General features: G+C 40.7%; 1 protein-coding gene across 1 annotated transcript in view; it reads left to right on the forward strand.

The window, feature by feature from the left end:
• The first annotated feature begins 15,568 nt into the window (after window positions 1-15,568).
• GCSAML (germinal center associated signaling and motility like) overlaps window positions 15,569-20,887 on the forward strand; it is a 36,612-nt gene continuing 31,293 nt past the window's right edge. The window contains exon 1 of the mRNA XM_057490434.1: window positions 15,569-15,678. Coding sequence (XP_057346417.1) covers window positions 15,650-15,678 — 29 coding nt within the window. The 5' untranslated portion in view covers window positions 15,569-15,649. The remainder of the gene's footprint in view (window positions 15,679-20,887) is intronic.

The raw sequence follows: 20,887 nt of genomic DNA on the forward strand, positions 1-20,887 counted from the left end.
ATTCTCAATTAGACTCTTCATATTTCTAGTTCTCATATTCAACCATGCATTCTTAATCTCATCAAATTTGTCCTTCCAGAATAGAAAATCCATCTCCAGATGTTGCTACTTAACTGATAACACAATTTGTTCTATCTTGCCTAGAAGCCACAAAGTTGCAAATAGTAATAGAAATGAAACCGAGAATAGAAGCTCCAACCTTCCGAGGCCCTCTCAACTGACCAGTGATGGAAACCTAGCTGCACCCTTTACTGCTCCCCCTCTCAGCACGAAGCAGCCAGAGCGGTCATCGCCCCTTTCCCTAAGAGCAGCTAGAGTCTCTATCTGTAGAGAGAAGAATGAGACAGGGACCATAGGCTTAGACAGAATAAGGTGAGAGCCTCTGGAGAAAGCAAGGCAAGATATTTGCAGTCAGAGCAATATAACTACATGCTAGGAAAACCACCACCCCACAACGCCCCTTGTCAGCCGGAAGTAGCCAGATCGAGTCGTCGCCCATTATGACCAAAAGGCTGGAATGTAAGGCTGGAGGCACTGGAGTGAGGAAAGTGAGGACAGTGCAAATGGAACAAAGACAGCACCAAATAGCTCTGTGCCATATAAAGAAGGAATGGACAGCTCTTCTGGGATTCCAGTTGCGTGATGTGCCGACAAACCCCGGATGCAGACCCCCTCCATCTTGAAGAGGAGACCTCTGGCTGTCCATCACTCAACCCTGAGCCAATAAAAAATTCCCCACATACCCTGGCACAGCCCACTTCCCCCTCCCTCCCTGTGCTTACAAAAACTCCCCACCTATCTGGTTACACGCGACCTCCCCAGCCTGTAACTAGCCAGACAGGGGGAACATCTCCCGGGAACTGCGCTCAAATAAACTGCTTGGCCCTTTGTTGCCTCTCGTCGCCTGCTTATTTTGGCTAAAATTTATCTTACAATTTCTAGTTTCATACCTTTGTGGTCTGAGAAGCTCGTTGGTACAATTTCAATCTTTTTGAATTTATTGAGGCTCTTTTTGTAGCCTAGTATATAATCTATTTTTGAATATGTTCCATGTGCACTTGAGAAGAATGTGTATTCTGCTGCTTTTGGGTGTAGAGTTCTGTAGATATCTTTAAGGCCCATCTGTTCTAATACGTTGTACAGTGCCTCTGTCTCCTTACTTATTTTCTGTCTGGTTGATCTGTCCTTTGGAGTGAGTGGAGGGTTGAAGTCTCCTAAAATGAATGCATTGCACTCTATTTCCCCCTTCAATTCTGTTAGTATTTGTTTCACATATGTAGGTGCTCCTGTATTGGGTGCATAGATATTTATAATAGTTATACCCTCTTGTTGGACTGATCCCTTTATCATTATGGAAAGTCCTTCTTTGTCTCTTGTTACTTTCTTTGTTTTGAAGCCCATTTTGTCTGATAGAAGAACTGCTCTTCCTGCTTTTTCTCACGATTATTTGCATGAAATATCTTTTTCCATCCCTTCCCTTTCAGTCTGTGTATGTCTTTAGGTATGAAATGAGTCTCTTGTAGGCAGCATAGAGATGGGTTTTCTTTCTTTATCCGTTCAGCTGTCCTTTGTCTTTTGATTGGAGCATTCAGTCCATTTACATTGATGGTGACGATTCATAGATGTGTACTTACTGAGGCTTTATAACTTGTTTTCTGGCTGTTTTTGTAGTTCCTTTCTTATACTCTTCTTTTGTGATTTCCTGTTATTTTAGTGTTACACTTGGATTCCTTTATTTTTATTTTTATGTGTCTTTTAAGTGCTTTAGATTTATGGTTATCATAAAGTTCATAGTTTCCTAGATAAATTAAAGGCTATATTAATTTGATGGTCACTCTATTTCAAACACATTTCCTAAAAGTACTAATTTTTTATTCTATGTCCTCCATACTTTATGTAAAAGATGTCATGATCTACATCTTTTATGTATCACTTGACCAATTTTATTTATAGTTGATTTTGCTACTTTTGGTTTTTGTTTCATACGTGTTTTTAAGAAATTGGTCTCTGCCTTTACTGAAGATTTATTTTCTGTGATGAAAAATAGTTAGTCCTTAGAATGTTTAATCTAAAGAAGTCTAACATATCCTGTAAGGCTGGTGAATTGTTTTAACCTTCATTTATGTGGGAAACTATTAATCTTTCAGTTATGAATGTTAACCTTGCCATGTACATAATTTTTGGTTGTAGGTTTCTCCCTTTCAACAATTTAATGTTTCTGGCCTGTAATGTTTCTGTTGAGAAATCTGCTGATAGCCTTATGGAGCTTCCCTTATAGGTAACTGTCTGCCTTTCTCTCTCTTTTAAGATTCTCTTTATCTTCAGTCTTTGCCATTTTAGTTATTATGTGTCTTTTTGTTGTCCTCCTGGGGTCATCTTCTTAGGGGCTCTCTGGGCTTTCTGGACCTTGATATTTGTTTCCTTTCTCAGACTGGGGAAGTTTTCAGCTATTATTTCTTCAAGGAGACTTTCTACTCCTTTGTCTTCTTCTGAGGCACTTATACAAATACTGTTTCATCTGGAGTTCTCACACAGCTGTCTTAACATCTCTCATTTTTACGAAGTCTTCTTTCTCTCTGTCTCACAACTTGGTTACTCTGCTCTTCTCTGTCTTCCATCACACTCATTCACTCCTTTCCTTCCTGCAATCTGCTATTCATTCCCTCTATTGTTGTTTTCATATTAGGTATTCTATTCTTCAACTCTGAATGGCTCTTTTGCATTTTTTCTGTCTTTTTTGAAATTTTCTTTGAGCTACTGAAGTGGTTTCCCCTTTCATTGAGCATCCTTATGACTTTTACTTTGACTCCTTGATCATAAAGATTGCAAAATCTCCATTCACTTAGCCCTTTTTCCCGGTGTTTTATCTGGTCCCTTTATTTGGAAGATATTTCTCTGCCTCCTCCTTTTCCAGAGAAGGGCTGTGTGTCTTCTTTTGTATTAGATAGGTTAGCTATGCCTCCTGGTCTGGAGAGTAATGGCTTTATGAAGTGGGCATCCTGCTGTGCCCAGAAGCTTGAGACCCTGTGCACACCAGAGCCTGGCTCTCTCTTGTGGCTGAACCACAGTTGCTGTTGGTGGGGGATGCACAGGGCCTGACCTTCTCTCTGTACCCCAGCAATGTCTAATCTCCATTGGTAGCTTCTGTGTACCCTCTGTGTGACATGAGCCACTACCTCTGAGACTCATTGTGGGTGAGGCTAGTCATAAATATCAGACCACTGCCTGGGCCCACCATACAGGGTGGGGTGGTTATGCAGGGGGACACTGGGCAGGTGGAGAGCTTCAGAGCTGGTTCCAACAAGCATCTGGCCAGTTGCCCTGGGGGAGGGTGGGCATGCTGGGAACATGCTGCTGGCTTTCTACCTGCCAGTCAGCACAGTTGGACCACCTCCGGGCTGAGTGTGCTGTGTGGAGTGGGCACGCAGGGAAGCACCACCATGGGGGCTGAGGAACCAGTAAGGCAGACAGAGAGTCAGAGATGGCTTCCACAGGTGCCTGGCCAGTTGGGCTGGAGGAGGGCAGGGAAAGTCATTGACATACAATTATTCCTCTGGAGAGAGCTATCTGTGATTCCTGCCCCTGTGGCACACTTCCCACTGCTGGTAAGTCCTTCAACTGCCACCTTTGTGTTGGGTTTCAGTGGGATGACAGAGCACCAGTCCTCCACAAGTGACAGGAGTCTAGGCCTCTGCACCACTACACTTCTCCTTGGTATCCAGCCCCAGTAATCATCAAAGCCCAGTGCAATATAGGTTTATGTTCCCAGAGCAGATCTCCAGAATCAGGGGTGCTGGACTCCTGAGCATTTATGCCCTTCTCACTCTGTTCCTCCCTGCCGCTTGTGGGCTGTGGTGGGATTAGGACATGGGTACCAGCTGATTGCTGCTCTGCCCCACAAGTGCTGATTGAGTTACAGAGCAACTGGAATGCTCATATATTTCTGGTGTAAATGCAGAATAGTCTGCCAGTCTGGAAAACAGTTTTTCATTTTTCTGATAAACATACACACAATCTATGACCCTGTAATCCCACTCCTGAGGTTTTTTTTTTTACCTCATTAATGTACAATTACTTGAACAGTATTATGGTTAGTAGACTCCCCCTATTATCAAGTCCCACCCACACAGCCCATTATAGTCACTGTCCATCAGTGTAGTAAGAAGCCATAGAATCATTACTGCTCTTCTCTGTATATACTACCTTTCCCATGACCCCCCAGCTACATTATGTGTGCTAATCATAATGCCCCATTTATCCCCCTTATTCCTCCCTTCCCACCCATCCTCCCCAGTCCCTTTCCCTTTGGTAACTGTTAGTCCATTCTTGGGTTCTGTGCTTCTGCTGCTGTTTTGTTCCTTCGGTTTTTGCTTTGTTCTTATACTCCACAGATGAGTGAAATCATTTGATACTTGTCTTTCTCCACCTGGCTTATTTCACTGAGCACAATACCCTCTAGATCCATCCATGTTGTTACAAATGGTAGGATTTGTTTCCTCATATGGCTGAATAATATTCCATTGTGTATCTGTACCACATGTTCTTTATCCATTCATCTACTGATGGACACTTAGGTTGCTTCCATTTCTTGGCTATTGTAAATAGTGCTGCAATAAACATAGGGGTGCATCTGTCTTTTTCAAACTAGACTGCTGAATTCTTAGGGTAAATTCCTAGAAGTGGAATTCCTGGGTCAAATGGTATTTCTATTTTGAGGTTTTGGAGGAACCTCCATACTGCTTTCCACAATGGTTGAACTAGTTTACATTCCCACCAGCAGTGTAGGACGGTTCCCCTTTCTCCACAACCTCACCAACATTTGTCATTGTTTTTCTTTTGGATGGTGGCCATCCTACTGTTGTGAGGTGATATCTGATTGTGGTTTTAATTTGCATTTCCCTGACGATTAGCGATGTGGAGCATCTTTCATGTGCCTGTTGGCCATCTGAATTTCTTCTTTGGGGAAGTGTTTGTTCCACTCCTCTGCCCGTTTTTTAATTTGCTTATTTGCTTATTGTTTGTTGAGGTGTGTGAGCTCTTTATATAATTTGGATATCAACCCATTATCAGATATGTAATTTATGAATATATTCTCCCACACTGTAGGATGTCTTTTTGTTCTTCTGATGGTGTGCTTTGCACTACAGAAGCTTTTTAGTTTGATATAGTCCCACTGGTTCATTTTTGCTTTTGTTTCCCTTGCCCAGGGAGATATGTTCATGAAGAAGTTGCTCATGTTTATGTCCAAGAGATTTTTGCCTACATTTTTTCTAAGAGTTTTATGGTTTCATGACTTACATTCAGATCTTCAATCCATTTCAAATTTACTTTTGTATATGGGGTTAGACAATAATCCAGTTTCATTCTCTTACATGTAGCTGTCCGGTTTTGCCAATCCACTTGTTGAAGAGGTTGCTGTTTCCCCACTGTATATCCATGGCTCCTTTATTGTATATTAATTGACCATATATGCTTGGATTTATATCTGGGCTCTCTGGTCTGTTCCATTGGTCTATGGCTCTGTTCTTATGCCAGTACCAAATTTTCTTGATTACTGTGGCTTTGTAGTAGAGCTTGAAGTCAGGGAGCATAATTCCCCCTGCTTTATTCTTCCTTCTCAGGATTACCTTACATATTTGGGGTCTTTTGTGGTTCCATATGAATTTTAGAACTATTTGCTCTAGTTCATTGAAGAATGCTGTAGGTATTTTGATAGGGATTGCATTGAATCTGTAGATTGCTTTAGGCAGGACAATTTTGACATTATTACATTCTTCCTAGCCAAGTGCATTGGATGAATTTCCATTTGTAAGTGTCCTCTTTAATTTCTCTTTAGAGTGTCTTGTAGTTTTCAGGGTATAGGTCTTTCACTTCCTTGGTTAGGTTTATTCTTAGGTATTTTATTCTTTTTGATACAATTGTGAATGGAATTGTCTTTCTGATTTCTCTTTCTATTAGTTCATTGTTAGTGTATAGGAAAGCCACAGATTTCTGTGTATTAATTTTGTATCCCCCAACTTTGCTGAATTCAGATATTAGATCTAGTAGTTTTGGAGTAGATTCTTTAGGGTTTTTTATGTACAATATCAGGTTATCTGAAAATAGGGATAGTTTGACTTCTTCCTTGCCAGTCTGGATGCCTTTTATTTCTTTGTGTTGTCTGATTTCTGTGGCTAGGACCTCCAGTACTATGTTAAATAAAAGTGGGGAGAGTGGGCATCCTTGTCTTGTTCCCATTCTTAGAGGAAAAGCTTTCAGCTTCTCACTGTTAACTATAATGTTGACTGTGGGTTTGTCATATATGGCCTTTATTATGTTGAGGTACTTGCCCTCTATATGCATTTTGTTGAGAGTTTTTATCATGAATGGATGTTGAATTTTGTCAAATGCTTTTTCAGCATCTATGGAGATTATCATGTGGTTTTTGTCCATCTTTTTGTTGATGTGGTGGGTGATGTTGATGGATTTTTGAATGTTATACTGTCCCTGCATCCCTGGAATAAATCCCACTTGATCATGATGGATGATCTTTTTGATGTATTTTTTAATTCAGTTTGCTATTATTTTGTTGAGGATTTTTACATGTATGTTCATCAGGGATATTGGTCTGTAATTTTCTTTTCTTGTGGTGTCTAATACTGGTTTTGTTATTAGAGTGATGCTGGCCTCATAGAATGAGTTTGGAAGTATTCACTCTTCTATTTTTTGGAAAACTTTAAGGAGGATGGGTATTAGGTCTTCACTAAATGTTTGATCAAATTCAGCAGTAAAACCATCTGGTCCCTGGGTTTTGTTCTTAGGTAGTTTTTTGATTACCAATTCAATTTCATTGCTGGTAATTGGTCTATTCATATTTTTTGTTTCTTCCTGGTTCAGCCTTGGAAGGTTGTATTTTTCTAGAAAGTTGTCCATTTCTCCTAGGTTATCCAGTTTGTTACCATATAATTTTTCATAGTATTCTCTCATAGTTCTTTGTATTTCTGTGGTGTCCATAGTGATTTTTCCTTTCTCATTTCATATGTGCGTAGATTATCTTTTTTCTTGATAAATCTGGCTAGAGGGTTATCAATTTTGTTTATTTTCTCCAAAAACCAGCTCTTGCTTTCCTTGATTCTTCCCACTCCTGAGTTTCTAAGCAAGGGAAATGAGGGCTTAATTTTCCTTCAAATCCTATATTCCCAAAAGCTTATAGGAGTACTAAAATTTTCCATATTAGAAAAATATATCCTTCAACCAATGAATGAACAATCTAATCTCCCCTTTAATGCAATTGCACTTGGAAAAAATTAAGAATGAGCTTAGATGAATCTCAACTGCATGCTCATTAAAATAAGGCAATCTTAAAACCAACCAAGATGTCTTATGATTTTATTTTTACATCATTCAAAGCTCAAAACCACAAAAATACAGTGATGGAATCTAGCCAGTGGTTGCTAGGGTTTAGGTTTGGGGAAAACTGTGTCAATAAAGGGATAATGCAAGGGTGTCTAGCACAATAATAAAACTATTCTATCCTTTTACTGCCTTTTGAAAAACTGTCTAGGAGAAATGATAATCAAATTTTAGATTCATTCTTCTGTTTAGAATATAGTATTTCTAAGACAAGTAAAATATGAAAAACAGAAATAATTGCCTAGAAGTTTCAAGACCTGATATTTCATAGAAATCTTTGTTAACTAAATGATCTGAATCCTAATTCTTTCCCTGAGTAGACTGTGCAAAACTCTGCTTTGGTTATTACATGTAATTAATCCACTGGTTAAAAAATAAAGGAAATGAATGATTATTCAAACAGCCTGAATGATTTTATAAATCAGTTTTAAAAAGACAATGTACCCTCTTTTCAACACTGACCATCTGCTTCTCAAATCGGAGATATTTAAGTAATGCCTGCCAGCATGAATTGTATTTTCACTAAAGCCACTACCCTTCCTGCAATTGTGGGATGCTTTCATAAGAATGTTGGATCTTTTACATGACAAAGTATAGCTCCTACCCTCTTGATGGCAATTTGCTCCTGGAAGAGGGAAGGAAACAGAAGCACCATACACACAGCAGTCCCTGGGCACAGGACTGATGGATCCAACCTTATGCTACCTTGAGAGGGAGAAAGAATCAGATTCCAGTATCATTTGCATAAGGGGATGCCTCTGAATCACAAGGAGATCTGCAGAGATCAACCTGCATACAATTAGGAATTCAAATAAACTGTAATGTCTTTGCAGGAAGGATCAGTGCATTTCCCTACTATTGCTTCTGTTAGAATGTTTGGTATAATGATGAATACATAATATGTTCTTTTTACAATATGCTGATTTTGTAATAAGAGTAGAAAGTGAAAACAGCTCAAGCTTATTGCAACCTACAGTTTTATAACCCTGACTCATCATTTATTACAAATGTTCATGTGATGCTGTATCTCATGTACCAGAACTCGGCTTTGAGGAAACAGATACATTAATAATGATTGATAAGCATTCGTCCACTTAGTCATTTGTCATTTTGTGCATGTATTTGTGCTCAGTCAGCACATGTTTACTGAATTCCTACCACACACCACACAGGATGCTAGGATGATGAAGGTACAAATATGAGACACAGGGAGAGTGCAGTGGAGTCTGATATGTGATGCACTCAGGATGAACTGGGAGGGCACATCACTTGATCACTGAAGTTTGGTTTTCTGCAGGAGATGGTGGCTGCTTAGAGTTTGAAGGATGAATATGCTACACAGTAAAAGATGGGAAGGTGCTACAAGTAAAGGACAAAAGGCAGTCGCTAATGCACGTAGAAGACCGAATGTATTTTGGGCTTAACAGTTTGATGTGTTTGTATATAGGGTCCCTACGAGCAGTGGTCATGGGTAAATGTGGAGGTGCAGGCAAGAGCCAAGTGTTTAAACACCGTCCTCTAACATTAAGCTGCAGAACTTGGATTTTATTCTCCTTAGCATGGAGAGGAAATGAATGTATTTAGGAAACAGGGATATCAATGAGGCAGATCATTTTAGGCAGGTCACTTGTTGCAATTAAAAGTATGTCTCAGGAAAGAGAAGGGGGAAAGGCATTTTTTCCATGATGCCGGTGAGAAGTTGTGAGAACCCAGTGGGGATGGGAAACGAGGGTGTGGAAGAGGCAGAGAAACTGGATTTTAGAGATATTAGAGGAGTAGAATTCTCCAGATTGGGGGTTTAGCTGGGAGTGAGAAATGAGGAATGGATTTAACCTAGACTTAATCGCTGGTGTGTGATTTGCCTTCCTGGATGTAGAAGAAGCATGGAGGGGCTGGTGGCTGTAGAGCTCAGTTTCAACCACAGGAACTGGCAGTTACCATAGCCTTTTCCCAGGTCAGAAGGAAAGAGCTCAAGAATCATTATTTTCAGACTAAGGGAACAAATGCCACAAAGATAACGATCTCACATTCCTCATGCCCTCTGAGACTGGAGCCCCTGGCACAGAAGGACTCATTAAATTTTTCCTAATAGACTCCAAGCTGTACAACTGGTCATTAAAAAGTTTGGTACACTTACGTGTGAGTTGGGCCCCTGAGGCAACAATTTCTGGCAGTGTTCCTCAGACATCTCTCTTGAGTGAGCTCTAGCGCTTGGGCAGGCATGGTGGCAGCCCCAGTGAGAGATGCATGACAGGTCAACGTGCTTGAGTCTGTGAAACGGTGATGACAGCTTGATCCTGAGGGTTCTGTCATATCTGACTCAATTCTGTGTCAGTGCAGTAAACCCATATGTACATCAAAGAACACAATTGGACAAAAGTTCAACAGCTGATGAATTAAGTCAGTAAATTGTCCTTTTAAAACTGATTTATAAAATCACTGGGATTGTTTGAAGCAATCATTCTTATTTTGTCACTATAGATACATTTAAATTAACATTTATTATCATTCCTAATAGAAAGGTTTTCAAATAGTAAAATAATCCTTATATATTTACTAATTTTTCTTTTGACTGTTTTAATTTTTATTTTTTAATTTGTCATAAGTACATTTGTAAAATTGTTGTGAACATTTTGTGAATTTTATATACATAGATAGATTTATGTAACTACCACCAAGATCAGGGTTTATATCCTAAACTCCCTGTGTTATTCTTTTATTAAGACAAGATTCCCCAATCCCAAACCCCAACAACTGCTGACATCTTCCCACCACTGTATTTTTGGCTTTTTGTGTTTTGAGTTATCTAAAAATGAAATTGCAAGACATCTTGGCTAGTTTTATGTTGCCTTCTTTTATTGAGCATGCCTTTAAGATTCATGCACAGTGGTATCAGTAGTTCATTGTTAATTTTTCTAAGTAGAATTGTATTTTAGGGTGATATCAGTTTGTTTATCCACTCACTGGTTGAAGGATATTTGTTTTTTGTTCTACTGTTGGGCAATTGTAAATAAAGCTACTATGAACTCTTGAATACAAGTTTCCAAGGGAACAGGAGACATTCTCTAGGTTAAATAGTAAGGCATGGGACTACAGGGTCAAAGGATAAGTGTATATTTATGAGAAAAATGCAAAACCATTTTCCAGAGTGACAGGCCACGTTGCATTTCACAAGCAATACGTAAGAGTTCCAGTTACACTGCCACTTAATCTGCAATTCGTAGGATCAGTATTTAATTGTAGTTTTAATCAGTGTGCAGTGGCATTTTGTCATAGTTTTAATGATGTTTAATGATGTTGAGCATCCTTCAATGTGTGTTTATTAGAACCAATACATCCTTTTAACTAAAATATTTTGAAAGTTCATTTTAACATTGGGATGTTTTATTTGTTTTCCTCCTGAAGTTTTGAGTGTCAATAATATGGAAAGAAGTCAGTTGATGGATGGGTGATTTGTAAATATTTTATCCAAGCCTGTGACTTGGCTTTTTACTCTCAGCAATGTCCTTCTAGAAGCAAGAGTTTTCATTTAGATTAAATCCTATATATCAATTGTTCTTTTTTAATTGAAGTATACTTTTGTACAATATGGTGTGGGTAAAATTGTAGCATTTCCAGAATATCTCGCTTGGCTTTAGTATATCTGCATATCAATAGGCATTCAGAGGTGGAAAGAAGTATGGGTTTAGTTCATTTGCATCTTTCCTCAGGGGTGGAGAAGTTCATCTCCATATCAGTGGGTGATTACCTGGGCAACAGAGCGCTTATAGGTACCTGAGAGGTAAGGGGGAGGTCTGGTGTTGTGGCTGTTGGAGCAGAGAAGAAAGACGGACTGGGACTGCAGTTTGTGAGCAATGAATGGGTTTTAAACTTTATTTCTCCCTTTGACTATTTTAGTTTTTAGGGGTATTTTGCCCCGGGATTTCCTTTCCCTGGACCTACAATTGGCGTAGTATTGGCAGGATTCCTGTGAACCCTAAATCTGTCATAGTGGGTGCAACCTTTGGGAGGGCCACCCCTAGAAATGATGGGGCCATGGAGTGGTATGGCACAGACACCTACAGTGTATCATGTGACTGGCCACTTGCCTTTGGTATCCCCAGGGAATGATGAAGCAGACACATTGGCCCAGATGGGCTGGCTAGAAGGAAAGCCTGTCTGATGTGGTCCAATGGCTACATCAGTGCTTGTTGCCCATGGAGCAAAAGACAATGTGGGCCCGTTGGTGTGGCTTGCCTTTCACCTTTAAAGAAGTCAGCTGAGCCCAGAAGGAGTGCCCCACACGTTGTGCAGATCAGCAAACCACCAAGAGGGGCCTAGAGGATCTCTCTGCAGCCTAGGTTGGTTGCCAGTTACTGAGAGTGATCAAGGTTCCCACTTTATTGTACATGTGTTGCAAGGATGGGTGCAGCATTAGAAGTAAAATGGACATGGCCCTGCACATTTCAACACATGGATTGGTGATGGCTGGCTCTTCTGGCACCTTGGGGAAAAGGCCTGGAAACTGGCCTCCTGTGTATTCCTATAATAACAGCAAATTGGCCCCCGACAATCACGGCTATTTCCTTCTACAGTCCTTGTGTCCTGGATGCGCCCCCTGGCTGCAGCTGCTGCGTGATGGCTGGAATGGATGAGTTTTGGACTTAATCTGCATGGGACTTTGAACCTAGCTGAGTCCTCTGGCTTGAGAATTATGATTGTGTTGCTGTGGTCAAGAAAATAATGTTTAAAGAGAGGCTTGACTTTATCTAATGTTTGGTAAAAGTTTTGTAAGCAATCTAGCATGATTGTTGGGAATGAGTAAACAAGTGTAGAAATGCATTTTGTGCTTAGTGAGAGATTGTGCTGTAAAGTACACTTACTTAATCTGCATAGGCTGAATCTTCTGGTTTGAGGATTATCAATATTTTATTGCTGTTGCTATTGCATGTTACTAGTGTGGGGAAGTTGGGGTTCCTATGGCCAGGATCCTCACTGGTGGAACGTGGTTACAGTGCTCCAGCTTTCTCACACAGGAACCATTGCAGAAGATTGAAAACGTGTAGATTGTAAAGCGAGGATCCTGGAGGGGTGGAGTATGGGTAAAATTGTAATATTTCCAGAATATCTCGCCTGGCTTGGTACATCTGCATATCAACAGGTGTTCAGAGATGTAAAGAAGTAGGCTTTAGTGCATTTGCATTTTTCATCTCCATATCAGTGGGTAATTACCTGGGCAACAGAGGGCTTATCTGTACCTGAGAGGTGAAGGGGAGAGCTGGTGTTTGTTGCTGCTTGAGCAGGAGAGAGAGATGGGCCGGATGGCCCTTTCACCCCAAAGAGTGTTTTGCAGTCAATTTCTTTGGTCACACTGAATCCATAGCGAACTTGCCAGAGCTGAAACCCATTATCAAGACACCTATTAATTGACACTTTGTTTGCTTCCCTATCTTGGCTATTGTAAATAATGTGGTAATAAACATAGGGGAGCATATGTGTTTTCAAAATGGAGATTTTGTTTTCCTTGGGTAAATTCCTAGCGGTTGAGATAGTAGGTCATATGGTATTTTTATTTTTAGTTTTTTGAAGCAACTCTATACTGCTTTTCACAATGACTGCACCAGTTGACATTCCCACCAACAGTGTAGGAGGTTCCCTTTTCTCCACATTCCCAACACCTGGTATTTCTTCTCTTCTGAACCGTGGCTGTTCTAACTGGTGTGCAGTGATATCTCAGTGTGGTTTTGATTTGTATTTCCCTCATGATTAGCAATGTGGAGCATCTTTTCATGTGCCTGCTACCCAACTAAATTTCTTCTTGGGAAAAATGTCTGTTCGGGTCCTCTGCCCATTTACAATTGGGTTATTTCTTTTTGGGGAGCTGAGGTATATGCATTCATTATATTTTTTGGATGATAACTCCTTATCAGATAAACTATTTAAGAAATAGTTTTCCCTGCTGTACATTGCATTTTTTATGGTGTTCTTTGCTATACATAGCTTTTTAGTTTGATGTTGTCCCATTTGTTCATTTTTTATTTTGTTTCCCTTGCCTGGGGGATGTGTCCTGATACAAATTGCCTCTGCTAATGTTCAAGAGATTTTTGCCTCTGTTTCTTCTAAGAATTTTATGGTTTCATGTGTTACATTTATTTAGGTCTTTAATCCATTTTGAATTTACTTCTGTGTATGGAGGATAATTCTCTATTAGAGTAAATGGAAAGCATGCTGTATCATTTTTCAATAAATGAAACCTATTCTTGCAGTTGGCACATGACCAAGGAGATGGACCAAACAGAAAAGCACATAAATAGGGGATATTACCAGAGAGCACTCCCATGGGAGACAGAAATGACACAGCTCAGGGGAGCAGGTGATAGCACTGGCTTTGGGAAACCCGCGTCCTTATGCTATGCAGCTCTACGGTTGGGCAGTGTGGGCATGTGTGACACTTGATCAACAGTCACAGCCACCGACATTGTCGAATGCTTTAGAACTGACAAATTCCATATCCTCTCCTCTCTACAGAAGAGGAAAGTGAGGTTCAGGGTATTCATTGATTAGCTCTTGACAGTGGAACTAAAGTCGTCCTTTTCCAGATTGATTCACACTAGTGTGGGCAGATGGGGCATTAGAGACTGAAGAAACTGGAGAACTGTGTTAACATATCTCCATCACTTAGGGTCTGGGACCCAACAGGGACCTACTTCATTGAGCCTTTGGGGATTGATGAGTTTACCAGTGAGTAATCAGAATAAGAAAAGGATTGGCTTATCACAGTGGGCCTCGAATTTTGGCGCTACAGGGGGTAGCGCTACAGGGGGACAGCACCCCCAGAGTGTCTGACTCAGCAGCTGTGCGTGTCAGTACCTGGGAATCTGCATTTCTAACAGGTTCAGGCAATGCTGTCTTGCTGGCCTGGGACCACACTGTGAGGACCCCTGCTGAATGCCTTGCTTCTCAAAGGACCAGCAAGAGTGAGATCACCTGGGAGCTTGTTAGAAAGGCAGAATCTGATACAAATCAGAAACTGTACTTAACAGGATCCTCTACTGCTTGGCAAGGCAGGAAAGTTTAGGAATCCGCTGTAGTGCATATGTTCTCAAATGTGAGCTAAGTAAGCCCTAAATCTGAAATGGGGGTGTGACCCTCCTTCTTCAAATATATTTTTCTCATGCTTTATGATTGAAACACAAAACAGTAATACAAAATTTAGAAATGATTATAAGGCACATGAGACCCCTGAGCTGTGCCAATGGGTAGTGACTTAAACTATCTTAACTTTGGTATCCTTATATGAGAAAAAAAAGAGGTGAAATACATTAGTCTCCCAATCCAGCAAATACGTTTCATGTGGATGAGAACTGAACAAAGCCAGACACCTGTCCTTCATGCTGCGGGTGAGAGACGTGGAGAACGAGCGGTATCCCTCCCACAGTCCCAACGCTTAGAGTCGGCAGTCAGCCAACCGCCCGCCTTAGAGCCATCGCGAGCCGGCTTGTGCTCCGCGGCTGCAGAGGGCGGTGCCGGGGAGGAAGCGCGGCCGGGGGTGGAGACGGTCTGTGGGCCCTGCCTCCTTCCTTCTGGCAGCGTCGGCCTGAGAGCAACAGCGGGGAGAACGATTCTCTACCCGCCTTGAATAACATCAACACTCTTGTATTTTCATCATCTTTTCTCTGTTTTTCATCTTTCTTTTTCGAAGTTATCAGACCTCTGAGGAAAGATATTTACCTTTGAATTTTACAGCTTGAGAAACAAACAGAAATTCTATGTCTAACTTTTTTCTTTTCCTAACAAGAGGCTTCCTTTTTGTGAGTTTGGAAGGGGACGAAGTATCGGGAGTCTTAGAGATACGAGATTTCTGAGGAGTAGAAAAAGTCCTTACCCTGTCCCCTGTCTGAGCCCACAGACTTGGAATAGCCTTGGAAACAAAGTGATCCTGGAATGTTAGATTTATTCTCTCACGTTGCAACCTGATTTTCCCCACACTACGTGCATGTGTGTGCATATGCACGTGCACACACACACACACACACACACACACACACACACACACACACACACACACACACACACACACACGTGCCGCTCTTTTCCCCTGCCCTCCAGAATGGTTCCTGCTTCTCTAGCATGCCTGCCTCCAGCAGCTTGCGGTTGGCGCGGGCACAAGCCAGCGGTCAGATGCCCCGTCCTCACAGCGCGCTCCTTTTTGCTCCGGTCAAGACCGCCCAGAGTGGGGTGAGAATCGGAGGCTGAGAAACAGAGTCACCGCTGGAGGATGGGAAACTGTCTCCGGAGAGAACACAGGTGGGTCCTGACCCTGGCAGCGCCTGCAGGCAGGAAGAGCAGGGAGGAGTCTGAGGGGGTGTGTGCGAGACGGGAAGGCAGCCGCGCTTTAAGGATGCGCTTGAGGACAGCACCCCCACGAACAGCGGGCGCCCCAGCTCGCTCCTTCCCTTGCCTTACTTTGGAACCGTGGCAGGCTGTCAGATTGAGAAGATAAAATACAGCATGCTAAGTCAGACTGAATTCCAGATAAACAACTCCCCTTTTTTAGTCTCAGTAGACCCCATGCAATATATGAAGCATCATAGCAGAGGTCATACATTAAAAAACCATCCATTGTTTATGTGAAATTCAAACGTAACTGTGCATCCTGTATTGTATATGGCAACCTTATTCTACGGCCAATTGGATCTTTCTGTACCTCTCTTTCCTCATCTGGGTATAGGGCTTATCTTCCCATTCGTCGGCTTCATGGGATTTGTATGAGAACAAACAGTTTCTTGAAAATTGCAGATGCAAAAAAATGCATTCAAAGGGTTTTGATTTAAGTATTGCCTTTTCTTGATGAGTTTGGTCTTATGTTCTTCAAATGCTTATGAAGGTATAGAATGGATATGGATTACATCCTTTTTCTTACATCTTGTTTAATCTTAAAGGATTGTCTCTATAGCATACTACTTCCCATTCACTCCCCCTAACTCCTCCCAGTCATGTCATGTCATGTCAATCATATTCCATTCCATTATATTATTATATTACATCACTAGAGTTTTTAATTGAGATACAACTCACCTATACCATTGCATAAGTTTAAGATGTACAAAGAATTGATTTTATACATATATAAATTGCAGTGTGATTAACACTGTAGTCTTGGCTAACCTCTCTATCATGTCACATAATTTTCTTTTTTGTGGTGGGATCAATTAAGATCGAGTCTCTTAGCAACTCTGAAGTTTATAGTACTTTTAAGTATTTTGACTATAGTTATGTTGTACATTAGATCCCCAAGATTTACTTACCTACTAGCTGTGAGTTTGTACACTAAACAACATCTTCCCAACTCCCCCATCATCAGCCACTGGTGACCCCCATTTCATTCTGTTTCTACAAGTTCAGCTTCTTTCAGATTCCACATATAAGTGATACTTCTTTCTCTCTACTTACTTCACTTTTCATAGTGCCGTCAAGGTATATATCCACACTGTCACAAATGGCAGAGCATCCATGTCTCTCATGATGAATAGTATTCCATTATATACATATTAAATATATGTAACACATGTATATATTATATACATATGCACACATATATATACATATATCTCCAATCACCCATGGACAGACACAGGTTGTTTCCATATCCTGGCAATTATGAATAATGCTGTAATCACACAGGAGTGCAGATATCTCTTGAGATCCTGTTTCCATTTCCTTTGGATATATCCAAAGGTGGGATTTCCAGATCATATGGTAGTTATATTTTTTATTTTTAAAACTGTTTCCCATAGTGGCCGAACCAATTTACATTCCCACTAACAGTGTACAAGGGTCCCATTTTCTTTACATCCTCACCAACACTTGTTATGTCTTGTCTTTTGGATCATGGCCATTCTAACAGGTGCGTGGTGATAGCTCACTGTGGCTTTGATTGCATCTCTGTGATGATCAGTGACGCTGAACACCTTTTCATGTACCTGTTGGCTCTTTGCGTGTGTTCTTTAATTCAAATAGATTGGTCTTCTCATTGCAAACTCTTATCAGATACTCCTGTATTACAAAGGGTGCATCTAGTTCCTACTGGCTTACATTTAAGTGCAGACCACTTGTTCTGGAATTTAAGTTACCGTGTATTCTGTTTTAATCACTCTCTCTGACATCTAATTGTTCCCTATATGCTAGGGAGTCTCTCAAGGCAATTGTTGCTTTGAATGTATCCTTGCAGCCCCTAGGATTTCCTAGAATTTATCACCAAGCGGGGATGTAAAGAATGTGCACTGTTTAATTAAATATACTTTTCTGCCCTTTCTGCCATAAATGTATTATATGGTGATTCACCCTCATCAATCTGACCACTTGCTAATTTTGACTTCAAGCTGGTGCTTGGCAGTCAGAACTCTTGCTCCAAAGTTCATTTTTGACCATGCTTGTCAAAATATTCATTCTGCAATGCACTGGCCAAATGCTACACCCTCCTGATCTCTGCCAGGAGTCATTTCGCTGTTCCATCAGTTGTAAATGGTTCACATACCTTCACAACATGGGCCACATTCAGCCCAGATCATAGAAACATGTATAAGTCCTCCACCTTGTGGGTTCCTTGTTCACAAGGACAGTGTTTTTAAACACTGAAAATCCCTGAAACACTTGCTGATTTTCAGTAGAAAGAAGGTCCCTGATGGGTGTTTTCTGGCTGGTATGAAGGCGCACATGTGCTTCTCATTCAAGGAAGCAGAGGGTAATATTACCTCCTGGGGAATACTGAGATTTAAAGGAGCTCTCTGTCTTCAGTTGTTTCCCTCTCTGCACTGATTTAAAATTTTTCTGATGTGTACCTGTTGCTATATCTGACAGGGTCAGTGACACTTTGGGAACAGCCATGAACCCCTCGTACTTCATAAATGTTAAAAAGCAGCAAAAGGAGGCTGATTTAGTTCAACCACATTGTAAACAAAGCCATTTAGACCCAGAGAGATGGATGTGCCTTGATTTGCTCACATCTGTGGCTGTAAAAGTCTGTAATTCTGCTTTTCAGCCATTGCTCTCTTTTTAGGGTCCTATATCTCACTTTCTGGAGAAGTCTGTCAGATTTCAGTTCTGTTTTAGAATCCAGGCAGACATAAAGAGGAAAGAGGAGGACATTGCCTCAGGAGGGCCACTATCGGAACCTGTGAACAGAGCCCGGACAGCCCGGGGTCCTCTCAGCCCGGCACCACGCCCATCAAGGCAGTCAGGGACAGTGACACTAGAGGACCTCACCGGGCAGAGCAAAGCATTCCACTTACATTGACAATAATGACTGATAATTATCTCAGGAGTTCCCTTTTCCCCACACAGTGTTAAGAAGTTCATGGAATTTTCTCATGATTTTTCCATAACTACCATGTGGAGTGGTTATCATTATCTTCATGTACTATGAGCTTGGAAAAATACAATATTAAATATAAAAATGGGTCACATAGTTGGATAAATGTATTGATTGGTGATGGGAGGTATTTTATTCTCAGTAAGCAAAATATGGGTAATATCCATCTATATGGGAAATCTCCATCTAGAGGGCTCTTTTTATTGGTGAACTAGGTTAGCAGCATTGCTTGGAGGCCATACAATCAGATAAAAGGGAAATGGATGCTTTCTGATCATAATTCACTGGAAAATCATAAAGCTGGATTCAGGTTGTATTTGACCCTGGCCCTGCCTTTCCTGTAATCCCAAACAAATATGTTGGTTTCTCTGAGTATGTGTCCCCATGTCCACAGTGGGGATAAGAATATTATCAGATACTAGGCTTAATTGTGAAGATAAAAATGAAACAATACAATTATGTTAGCAGGGACATAATAGGTGATTAATCAGTGATAGCTATTAGTTAGTTTAGTGCTCTGAAGTTGACCCTGTTTTAAGGTTCTTGAGCTACAGTTTATCATTGGAATTATTTGTCTCACAAGGAACTTCATTCAATGCATTGCAGATATGACAGAACAAGAAGGAAGAGTTCCATCTCTGGCTCTTATTCTAGCAGAACGAAGGGGTTGCAAATAATTACATAAATCATGCAATTTAGATAGTCCTCACTACTATGAATAAAATGCAGAAAAGGGAGGGATTTGCTGACCTCGAGTGGAAACCTGATTGAGAATGAGCAGAATAGGCAAACATCTGTGAGGTCAGCATCCAGGGAGACCATATCAAAGGTCCTGAGGAGGGTCTAAGCATGGTGTGTATTTGGAGGGAGTGCAGGAGGGTGTAGGTTAAGGAGATGAACTGAGTCTCTACACTCCACACCCCATAGCTAGTTGTCCTACACTTGTTGTTTTCCTGTAAGTTTTATTGAGTTATAATTTGTATGCAAAAAATTGTATATATTTAAGTATACATTTTGTTGAGTTTGGGCATTTATATACCTCTGTGATATCATGACCATAATCAAAATACTAAACATATTATTGCCTCTAGTTTCCTCATGTTCTTTGTGTGTGTGTGTCCTCTTGACATATTTTGAAGTGCACAATGCCTTAACTGTAGATACTATGTTGTACAAAAGAACTCTGGAACCTATTCACATAGCAAAACTGAAACTTTACATACATTTAGCAACAATTCCCCATTTCCCCCTCTTCCCAGCTCCCAGCAGCTACCACTCCACTGTTTCTTTGAGTTCGATTTGAATATTCAATTCTACCTGTAAGTGAGATCACTCAGCATTTGGGCTTCTGTGCCTGGCTTATTTCACTTAGCATAATATCCTCAAGGTTAATCTATGTTGTTGCAAATGGTAGAATTTCCTTATTTTTATGGCTAAATAATATTCTACTTTATGTATATGGCCATGTGCAAAGGCCCTGAGGAGGCTCTATCTTCTTGTCTAATCCTCCCTGGGTGGGCATTTGGGCTGTTTCCATATTTGGCTATTGGATACAGTGCTGCAATGAATGTGGTAGTACAGATGTCTTTGAAATTCTGATTTTGGTTCCTTTGGATATATACCCAGAAGCAGGATAACTAAATCATATGGTTATTTGATTTTTAATTTTTTGAGAAGTCTCCATACACTTTCCATAGTGCCTGCACCATTGGCATTCTGACCAATGGTACACAGGGTTCCAGTTTCTCCACCTTGCCTACAACTTCTATTACAGTTTTTATAACAGTCATCCTAACAGGTGTGAGGTGGTAACTCGCTGTGGCTTTGATCTGCATTTCCCTGATAATTAGTAACATTGAGCATCTTTTCATGACCTGTTGGCCATCTGCATATCTTCTTTGGAGATGCAGGGAAAATGACACAATTGTCCTCAAAGAGTTGAATTCAAACATGTTCCCTAATGCAAAATGCTTCCCTCTCTCAGGCTGATCAATATTCATGGAAAGTTAATATGAAATGGCACTTTTGGCCTTAAGAAAAAAGTTAAACCTAGAAGGGAGACTACAGTGGATACTGAGTAAAAACATTGACAAACCACTTCAAGAAACACTGTTCTTAATCACCGTGTTGTAGCTTAAAAAAATT

This window comes from Manis pentadactyla, chromosome 13 (genome assembly GCF_030020395.1).
Source record: "Manis pentadactyla isolate mManPen7 chromosome 13, mManPen7.hap1, whole genome shotgun sequence".
In the NCBI taxonomy this organism is placed as follows: domain Eukaryota; kingdom Metazoa; phylum Chordata; class Mammalia; order Pholidota; family Manidae; genus Manis; species Manis pentadactyla.